This window comes from Eutrigla gurnardus, assembly GCF_963514095.1.
Source record: "Eutrigla gurnardus genome assembly, chromosome: 21".
In the NCBI taxonomy this organism is placed as follows: Eukaryota; Metazoa; Chordata; class Actinopteri; order Perciformes; family Triglidae; genus Eutrigla; species Eutrigla gurnardus.
The window spans coordinates 17143081-17153080 of record NC_139932.1 but is presented as its reverse complement, the minus strand read 5'-3'; the positions used below and the strand labels follow the sequence as shown (position 1 = coordinate 17153080).

The 10000-nt window shown below is 41.8% G+C and overlaps 3 protein-coding genes and 1 pseudogene across 4 annotated transcripts; 3 read left to right on the top strand and 1 right to left on the bottom strand.

Annotated features, from left to right (window-relative positions):
* The first annotated feature begins 390 nt into the window (after positions 1-390).
* On the top strand, positions 391-803 carry LOC311032550 (histone H4). Its single transcript, XM_084039431.1, has one exon. It carries the CDS (start codon positions 410-412, stop codon positions 719-721), a length of 312 nt encoding a protein of 103 aa, XP_083895557.1. The 5' UTR covers positions 391-409; the 3' UTR covers positions 722-803.
* Positions 804-1337: 534 nt separating this feature from the next.
* On the bottom strand, positions 1338-1789 carry LOC311032111 (histone H3.2). Its single transcript, XM_084038743.1, has one exon. The coding sequence runs from the start codon at positions 1760-1762 to the stop codon at positions 1352-1354; it is 411 nt and encodes a 136-aa protein (XP_083894869.1). The 5' UTR covers positions 1763-1789; the 3' UTR covers positions 1338-1351.
* Positions 1790-4616: 2827 nt separating this feature from the next.
* On the top strand, positions 4617-5449 carry LOC311032402 (uncharacterized protein). Its single transcript, XM_084039158.1, has one exon. The coding sequence runs from the start codon at positions 4754-4756 to the stop codon at positions 5402-5404; it is 651 nt and encodes a 216-aa protein (XP_083895284.1). The 5' UTR covers positions 4617-4753; the 3' UTR covers positions 5405-5449.
* Positions 5450-6533: 1084 nt separating this feature from the next.
* On the top strand, positions 6534-6977 carry LOC311032411 (histone H2A pseudogene; annotated as a pseudogene). The gene has a single exon. The product of its transcript is annotated as a histone H2A pseudogene (transcript).
* Positions 6978-10000: the final 3023 nt, after the last annotated feature.

Sequence of the window (10000 nt, the reverse complement as noted above, 5' to 3'; positions counted from 1 at the left end):
GTACAGGCTATGAAATGTACTCAAAGTATAAAGCAAACACCATTCCGATGAAAGACATTTCTACTGGCTGTTGTCATGTTGCATCAGTATTCTTATTGTTATATTAGTAATTCATAAAGTGTCTGCAAGCTATTAAAGACTGAATCATCTATACCCCCCCCCCCCCCTCCCCTCCCCCCCCCCCCAAGCAGACAATTACGTTTGCCAATGGATTGGTTTTATTTTGAAGGATTTTTATTTTAAACGGAAATGCAGCGGATCAGCGCTCTAGCTTTATACATGAGTTGGGAAAAGGGCGGGCTGAGCTGTCTTTTATTCTTCAAACACGTCCGCAAATGAGCTTTAAGTGCTGACGCTTTTCGTGGCGGAGGCATCTGTTTTTCTTCGGAACTAACTAGACTCAGACAACATGAGCGGACGTGGAAAAGGAGGCAAGGGACTCGGTAAAGGAGGCGCCAAGCGTCACCGTAAAGTCCTCCGTGATAACATCCAGGGAATCACCAAACCCGCCATCCGCCGTCTGGCTCGCCGCGGCGGAGTGAAGCGTATCTCCGGTCTGATCTACGAGGAGACCCGCGGTGTGCTGAAGGTGTTCCTGGAGAACGTGATCCGTGACGCCGTCACCTACACCGAGCACGCCAAGAGAAAGACGGTGACCGCCATGGATGTGGTCTACGCTCTGAAGAGGCAGGGCCGCACCCTGTACGGCTTCGGCGGTTAAACTACCAACTTCCTGCTTTCAACACAACACAACGGCTCTTTTAAGAGCCAACCAACTCCTCTTGAGAGCACTTATCTTACCGTTATCGTGACGTTTACTACAATGAACTACATGTCGGCCATTAAACAATATAACAATACAACACACTATTTCATACAAATTCCCTTCTGTGGCTCGTTGCGACTGTCTAAAATGGCGTTTAGAAATTCTTCACCCCATGTTACCAAAATATGTATAATGTATAATAAATATTTTTGGTCCTTGCTAAACTTATTCGACCTTCTGTTTCTTTTTACGCTCTCAATCATCGGCAATATTGTTCCTTTCGACAACTTTGTAGTTCTGGACAAAAGCGTCTAGTAAATGCCCTAAATGTAACACCTGTTGCCCAGGTTTATAAACACACATTTAAAGGCGCCTTTCTGCTCATTCAAGAACAGTTATTACGTTATTAGAATATTAAATGCCAGTATTTGCATATACCAGTCGGTGTGGTATTTCATTGATCCCGACGGTTGCACGATGTAAAAATACATCCGACCACACGTGGTTGTACCAGGAAGATGGCTCTTTGATACGTGTGTGTGGCTCTTAAAAGAGCCGTTGTGTGGTTTAAGACGGTCGGTGCGTTTAAGCCCTCTCTCCGCGGATACGACGGGCCAGCTGGATGTCCTTGGGCATGATGGTGACCCTCTTGGCGTGGATGGCGCACAGGTTGGTGTCCTCGAACAGGCCGACCAGGTAAGCCTCGCTGGACTCCTGCAGAGCCATGACGGCGGAGCTCTGGAAGCGCAGGTCGGTCTTGAAGTCCTGAGCGATCTCTCTGACCAGACGCTGGAAGGGCAGCTTGCGGATCAGCAGCTCGGTGGACTTCTGGTAGCGACGGATCTCCCTGAGAGCGACGGTACCGGGCCTGTAACGGTGAGGCTTCTTCACGCCGCCGGTGGCCGGGGCGCTCTTACGGGCAGCCTTGGTGGCCAGCTGCTTCCTGGGGGCTTTGCCGCCGGTGGACTTACGGGCGGTCTGCTTGGTTCTTGCCATCGTTACTTCTGTTTCTCTTTAGAAAAATAGAAATACACAAACGGCGCCAGTGTCTGCTTATATAGCCGGAGCCGAGGCGGGGGCACCGCTGATTGGTCGAAAGTGTTTATGCGCGCGAGACTGCAGCTCAGCTATTGGTCCTCCACATATTTGAAAATTGTACTCTACTGGACATGTTCATTGTGTAACCTGGTGTTTTTTACATTTCTAAAGCTGTCACACTAACAATAAAAGCATACAGGAAAAATAATAATACTTTAAATACATTAAAACGTACAGTTGTCCTGGTAGTGAAATGACTCCTGTGTAACGTGTGTTAATAGTGTGAATGTGAATGTGTACGTCCTGTGATAGACTGGTCCAGGTTGTACCCAGCCTTTGTCTAATGTCAGCTGGGGGAGAAAAAAAAGTATATCTGATCTAATATACCTAAAATATAATCAAGATGTAAAATCACCACAGCCATGTGTAAAAAAAATGTGGCTTTTAATTCCATCAGTCTGTTTATTTAACACTTCTGATAAACTGTACTGGTTTTTTTTTATCAAAAAGTAGCAATTACAAAACATATAACATTATATATATATATAATAATAATTAATAAATAAGATGGAAATATAAAGCACATTGAATTGTCCCTGTCTAAAAATGTGCTACATAAATAAACTTGCTATTATTCCAATATTATTATCGTACATTTGTAACTGAACATTATTAGAATTTTACTTTACTTGAGTATTTATTTTCTTAAAAATGTAATGTTTTTTAGGGGAATAATAAATTTTTTTTCCTGTCACTAATATGACAAGAAATTCAGTTAGTCTTGTCAAAAAATAACTCTCAAAGTGGTACTTTTGAGTACATTTCAGAGACTGATTAAACTTCTTTACTCAGGTCAGGTAAAAGTAAAAAAGAGAGCCATCTAGTGGGCCACGGAGGTACAGCCAAATGGTTAGATGCTCAATGGTAAAATTACTTTAAAAGTTAATATCCAACGCTTTGTATTTTATATCTCAATATGCTCAACGATGAACACAAATGAACACCAGTGACAACCATTGCTAGCTCTTAAAATGGATCGTCAGAAACTTGATTGTTGTGGGCAACAACCCCTGTGGTGAGGGAATATGACTGAATATGTACAGGCATGAGCAGAATATTTATAATGGCCATTACAACTGACATACCACGCTACACCACGTTTTTACCTTTTATAAGTTGTGTAACACATTCTTGAACAATCGGAGGTGGGTCTTCAGTTAGGGAAGGTTGAAAACCTAGAGTAGCACATTATAAGATGAATTTAACCTTTCATAAAGTTATTTTTCATATTTTGTCAAATAAATAAAACATTGTTACAAAATTATACTTCTAATTTTAATAAATTCCTGCTGCTGCTGTTGGAGCTACCTAGCTTTGGAAACGGCTGTCATCCAGACTGTTAAAAAGGAGCTAAGGTCCCACTCTCTCTTGTATTATTATGTTAATTGAGACTGACAGGTCATATTATCTGATCTTATAGCCCACGTTAGGCCACAAATCACACATTAGCCTATTTTAGATGAATAAAAAAAACTCTTCGACCTCCTCCACAAAAGTGTGCTATGTAGCTATGATTTAGGGATTTCTGTGAAGTAGAAAGGAGAATAAGGCCCAAGTGTCCTAATTTAGTTTGAATACTTTTCAAAACAAATAATTCAGCTTTGCATTTCATTCCTCATTCTGTTTCACTAAATGTTTTACTGTAATAATTTCAACATTGTTCGTGTCAAGAGACGTTCTGCCTCTGAGCAGCAACGGCGGTCACCTCGGGCTACGTTTCCACGACAACGTTCTCACTGAAAAAGGGGAAAGTTACTCCATTGCGTTTTAAAAATGTTCCGCTTCCAAACGACGTTGATGTTCTGCACTTTTGTCTTGTATGTTGTATTTTTTATATAAACAAAAGCATTTCTTCATTACATTTGTATTTATGTCTTTTTCTTGGAAATGTATTTATTTAATATTAAAGTGTTGAGGAGATGGGGAGGGCCCCGATTCAAATCCTGCTTAGGGCCCCATGAAGGCTTAGGCCGGCACTGATGGGGACTATTTTAACTACAAAACAACCCAAAACTTAATGAATACACTTTGTTCTCAGAATCAAGAATCATGTTAGGGTAAAAAACGAGATGGTAATGTTTATAACCTAATATTATTCAACTTAATATGTAGAATTTATTTCAGGCTAACTCATTTTAGTATATCTGCTTCCGTTTAACGACGATCATTAGTGGGAGCTGTGCTGTCACTTGAGGAGGTTGGAGCTATAAGACTGTTTGTGTCCTTACACTCTTAGATCCATCCGTCTGACACATTTCTGATTAAATAATTACCACATAAATACGTTTGAAACATGATTTAAAAATGAACAACTCTGTTAAATAGGACACACATTGTGTGAGGATGTAGAACTCAGCCAGTGGCCTATCCCAACAGGAGTGTGTTTGCAGACACCAAATTAACCTCCATTTAATAAAAAAATATTCTCTAGAGCTCAGTGTTTCTACATCGGCTCTCTGGACAAACATCTCTTCTCACTGTCAGACTCTTTTACGTGGGTTTTTAATGTGTTTTAAAGCTTTTAGGAGAGAATTCACAAGGAAAAGACCCGCAGCGGCGTCTCACACAGCGACAGATGGGAGACGTTTAAACACTTTACAAACAAAACGCAAGAAAGTATTAAGATTTATCTTACTCACATATGAAGAGAGACTCCTTCGCCACCAGCTCGATTCATATTTTTACTTTAAAACTTCTTCTATATGTGTATTTTATAGATTAATTCGCGAGGAGAAAACACAAGTGGCCCAGTATTCCTGCTGCTGCAGCGAGTGGCAGGCGGGTTGAGTCTCCACGGTTCTCATGGTGTGTTTAAGTGTCTCCCGTTGCGGAGCGTTCTCTATCAGTCACATCAGACTCGACGAGATTAATTAACTGAAATACAGCACAATGGCAGAAGTCCCTCCAGCAGAAGCCGCACCCGCGACCCCGGTGAAGGCGACCCCGGTGAAGGCGCCCAAGAAGAAAGCTGCCAAGCCGGCCAAGAAGTCCGGACCCGGCGCCAGTGAGCTCATCCTGAAGGCGGTGGCCACCGGCAAGTCCCGTGGTGGGATCTCTTACGTGGCCGTGAAGAAGTACATGGCAGGTCAGGGTTATGACGTGAAAACCAACGCCGCCCACGTCAAACGCGCCATCCACAAGCTGTTGGAGAAAGGCGACCTGGTGCAGCTCAAAGGTAACGGCGCGACTGGCTCCTTCAAGTCGGGCAAACCCGCCGAGAAGCCCAAGAAGGTGGTGAAGAAGACCCCCACCAAAGCCAAGAAGCCTGCAGTGAAGAAGGTCACCGCCGCCAAGAAGGCCGCCGTCGCAAAGAAGACCGCCGTCGCCAAGAAGTCCAAACCGACCAAGGCGTCTCCCAAGAAGGTGAAGAAAGCTCCCGCTGCCGCCAAGAAACCTGCGCCCAAGAAGACCAAGAGCCCGAAGAAGAAGGTTGTCAAGAAGGCAGCTCCAGCCAAGAAAGCCGCAAAGAAGGTCGCGAAGCCCAAAGCTGCCAAACCAGCAGCGAAGAAGACGTCACCCAGGAAACCAGCGAAGAAGTAAACTCCAACCGGACCGAACTCACTCACCAACGGCTCTTTTAAGAGCCACCCACACCACCAAAAGAGCCCTTTTCCTGCTATGATTGTATATAAATGTGTGGTTTTTATATTCGTGCTAAGTTAATGTGTAGAAACAAATACATATAGTTACATACAGGGACACTGCACGTATTGTAATGCTAATTATATAAACAGGACAGTACTTTGGGTTTACAGGATGTGGCATTAAGTACACGTTTACTTCCCAGGCCACTTTATACTTTATACTAAATCTCAGAGAAGTACTGTCACTACTGCATTTCCATGACAGCGTGAGTCACTTTACAAATTATACATTTTGTGAGATTAATACATAAGAAAATAATAATTAATTACTAGTTCAAAATGAGCTCCAGACACAACAGTAAAACCCTGCTTGTACATGAATGCAGGTGTAATAATGAAATAATTATAGCATATTTAAGTACATTTTCCTGAATATACACAAAGCTTTTCTTAATTTTTCAATGCAGCACGTTTCGTTGTAGTGGACTACTTTTTACAGTGTGGTATTATTCTAATTTAAGTGAAGAATCCTCTACTTGCACATTATTAATTCAAAACCACTGGTAATTAAATGAGCAGAGTGATTGATAGTGATTAAATCATTGTGAATGTGAGCTCAGAAAAGCCACTAACAATTTACAACAATCACTTGAATCCGACGAATTACATTTTTTGGAATATCAATTGTTTAAAATCGACAACTATGAATACGTTTTAACAGGCCCTCCACACTCACATTTATTAATTATTATAATCGTATTGTTTATTGTATTATTAGTAGTATCAAACCTTTCAAAGTGAAAATAATGCTTTAAATTCTACTATTTTCATTAGTTTATATTTTTTAATACTTTATTGTTTCTGCTTGTATTAATAGAAAGTGTGTGTTATTTATTAGTTATTATGTTTGCGGTGTCTTATTTTGTAAATCACCGATCCTGTAAGGCGGAAGTGTTTTATGCGAAGTGACGGTCCCTAATCTGATTGGACGATCGTACTGCTACCTGACCAATGAGCGACCAGATAATCTCTACATAAAAAGGACTGTGACAGTTCCAGAACATTCCGCACATTCATCGAACTGAATCAGATCGAACAACGTGAAAATGTCAGGAAGAGGCAAAACCACCGGTAAGGTCCGAGCCAAGGCCAAGACCCGCTCGTCCCGGGCCGGACTCCAGTTCCCCGTGGGCCGTGTTCACAGGCTGCTGAGGAAGGGCAACTATGCTCAGCGTGTCGGCGCCGGAGCCCCGGTGTACCTGGCGGCGGTGCTGGAGTATCTGACCGCTGAGATCCTGGAGCTGGCCGGTAACGCTGCTCGGGACAACAAGAAGACCCGCATCATCCCCCGTCACCTGCAGCTGGCCGTCCGCAACGACGAGGAGCTCAACAAGCTGCTGGGCGGAGTGACCATCGCTCAGGGCGGCGTGCTGCCCAACATCCAGGCGGTGCTGCTGCCCAAGAAGACCGAGAAGGCCGCGAAGAGCAAGTAAAGCTCCGTGCTGCGTCCGACTAACGGCTCTTTTAAGAGCCACCCACTCCTCTTAAAGAGCCGCTTCCTTATTTATCGATTGAGACTGATGCACTCTACATATTATGGGGGTTAATGGCTACTTTTGTTGTAGCTGATATCTCAACCAGGAGACTAAAAACAAGTATAACTTGATATATTATACATTTACGTGAGTTGCCTTGTCATAAACAGACGGGAGCACATCTACAGACCAATAGTGCAAGTAGGTGTTCCAGTTTCGCATGACGTACCTCCATTTTGACGGGGTCCTATCGGGGTGACTGTTAGCTACTATGCTAGCTGGTTGTCATGACAGGGTAACTGGTGACCTTTGACCTGATAGGAAGCGCTTTTGGAAATGGTCTTGAGATGTTACGTAGCCGCCCACAGTCCGCGAGGAGTACTACAACTATAGAACCGCTTTTTTTTTTATTTTATTTTTTTTTTTAACTTTAATCCAAAATCCAGTTCTAAAAAGCAAACTTACGTTTTTGACAGGCATTATACAACTGTGTGATCGTATAGTCAAGTTTTATTAAAGTTATGATCTGTATTTAACCCATAAGAACCCACCTTGACACAGGTGTCACATGTCCTTTAAATGCTCTGGAAAATTCCATGAGCAGCTTTATCCTTGACTTTAACTCATGAGGTGCAGTCGAATAGTCTTTTTTGCTTAGGAAGGTTCCTAACTGAAGAAGTGACCCGGAAGTAAACAAGCGGCCGCCATGATAAGAGCCGTTCGGATTCTCTAAATGCAAAGGAAAGGAGCTCCAATGCTTCCTTTCAGAGCTCCTTTAGCATAGGATGCAACGGACCTTCCTATGCGAAAGGAAAGGAGATTACGCCGACCCACAATTCTTTGCGAGAGCAACATTTAAAGTGTTCGGCCGAAAACAAACTGTGTATTTGCATATTTAACATTAACTTTCATGCAGACATATAGTATTTGGAATTGTGTTGATAAATGTGTGTGGACTGTGATAATAATTTAATGATATTTTTATTTATTTCAATCATGTTACAAATGTTCGACAAAAACTGACCTTTTGCTGTATTTACATTTAATTTGTGGTTTTAGTTTACACAGGAAGGAGGAGCTGCTGGACCTGAAGCCGGTCAGTGAACGAGCTGTTTATAAACCCAACATGTGGAGAAGTGGACGATGCGCTTTTTGTAGTCCATTATTGTAGTTTATCCAGCGCAGACGCACGTCAATCGCTGGTGCCGATCATCAGCTGTCAATCATCAGCGGCCGCGTTTTAATGATGTAGCTTAGTGAAAGTCTGGTCGGATTCTCTGAGCACCGCGGGGGACTTTTCCTAAATCCTTTTGAGTTCTCCTATCGCCTTTCCTTAACCCCGTACGTTTTCCCCAGAGGTCAAGGAATAGGAGTTTAGGACCTTATTTTTTGACTATTCGACTGCACCCCTGGAGTCCCAGAGTGACACATACTTAAAATCCTGGTGGGTCATGTGACAGGTCATGTGATTTAGTCTTCCCATAACAACATTTCCAAGATGTCTGTGTGCCACATTACCACTAGGGGCAGAGCTAGCTAAATTTAAAAGGCTTGTTTTTGGTTGCCAAAGGTAAGATTCAAACCATTTAAGAATTGTAATGCAAACATAATGTCCTTTGTTACATTTAACCTGTTGTGAACACTTTTCATGTACAAGTTGATATAAAACAAGTCAGGCAAATATCGTGACATGTCACATCGGACCTTTAACCTTAAAATTGTCATGGAAAACCCAATGTGACATATATGTCACAATAAAGAAAAAATGATTATGATCTGCTCCATTAACTTATTCAATGATATTTAGTTAATATATATTATATTGTTCAATTCAAAGCATATTAAAACACATGAACAAAAATCACATTATATGAATCCAATTATTAATAAAATATATAAGGAAACCATTTTTACCCATCAGTAAATAAAATAAACCGACCCTAAAGCTCAACGCTGGAGCAAATCGGACAAAGAATTCGTGGAAGTCAACATTGTCAAGGAGTACAACACATTCATGGGAGGGGTAGACCTCCTAGATGCATGCATTGCAAGGTACAAGTAGCACATGAGGTCACGGAGGTGGTACCTCTACCTATTCTGGCAAACTATAATGCTAGGCCTTGTTAACGCATGGCTGATCTACTGCCAAGACTGTAAACTACTTGGTGTCCACAAGCCACTGAAACAAAGGAGCTTCCAGGCAGAGGTTGCAACTAGCCTCATTCTCCTGCATTCACAAAGGGGCCGCCCATCACTCAATGCCACATCTCCACCACCACCTCCCAAGAGAGTTCGTGTTGGAGTTCCAGTTGATGTTCGCGTGGACCAGGTGGACCACACTGGCCTGTGAAATGCGACAAGCGTGTACGTTGGAAATTGTGCAATTCTCTGTGAGAAATGCGACATGTGTCTTTGCTTCACTGGGGAAAGAAATTGTTTCAAATCTTTCCATTTGGCCTAGGCTTAACTGCCACACATGTTGTTAAAAATGGTTTAAACATGGTCCTGAGAATACAAAAGTTTTTTGTTATTACACTTTTTTTGTGTTTACTTGTTTACGAGTCTGCTGCTCAGTTTTCTACAGCTACAGTAACGTATTAAGACCTCCAATATGAAGTAGTTTTTTTATTCAATTTGCAAACTTTTGCAAATGTATTCATTTTTGTGTTGGAAAACAAATATGAAATGAAAATGTTGTTGTTACACCTAAGAGGTAAAGTTAGAATCTTTGTTACCAAACAGAAAAACATTACCAGAAAAAGACTGTAGCTCAGTTTTCTACAGCTACAGTGGCTTGTTGAGAAGACCCCTCCAATATGAAGAGGCAGTCTTTTTTTTATTCAATTTGCAATTTTTTTATTGTGAAATAAATCACATTTTTGCTGTTAAAGGTTTTGTTGTTAAACCTAAGAGGTAAAATTCTAATATTGTGGAAACGCAAATAAAAAGGACGAAGCTTTGTTATCAAACCAAAAAAGACTAAGGATGATTATTTTCAAATGAGGAATGAATTTACC

What these genes read in the sequence shown, in the direction of transcription:
- LOC311032550 (XM_084039431.1), top strand. Translation starts at nt 410, where the DNA reads ATGAGCGGACGTGGAAAAGGAGGCAAGGGACTCGGTAAAGGAGGCGCC.
- LOC311032111 (XM_084038743.1), bottom strand. Translation starts at nt 1,762, where the DNA reads ATGGCAAGAACCAAGCAGACCGCCCGTAAGTCCACCGGCGGCAAAGCC.
- LOC311032402 (XM_084039158.1), top strand. Translation starts at nt 4,754, where the DNA reads ATGGCAGAAGTCCCTCCAGCAGAAGCCGCACCCGCGACCCCGGTGAAG.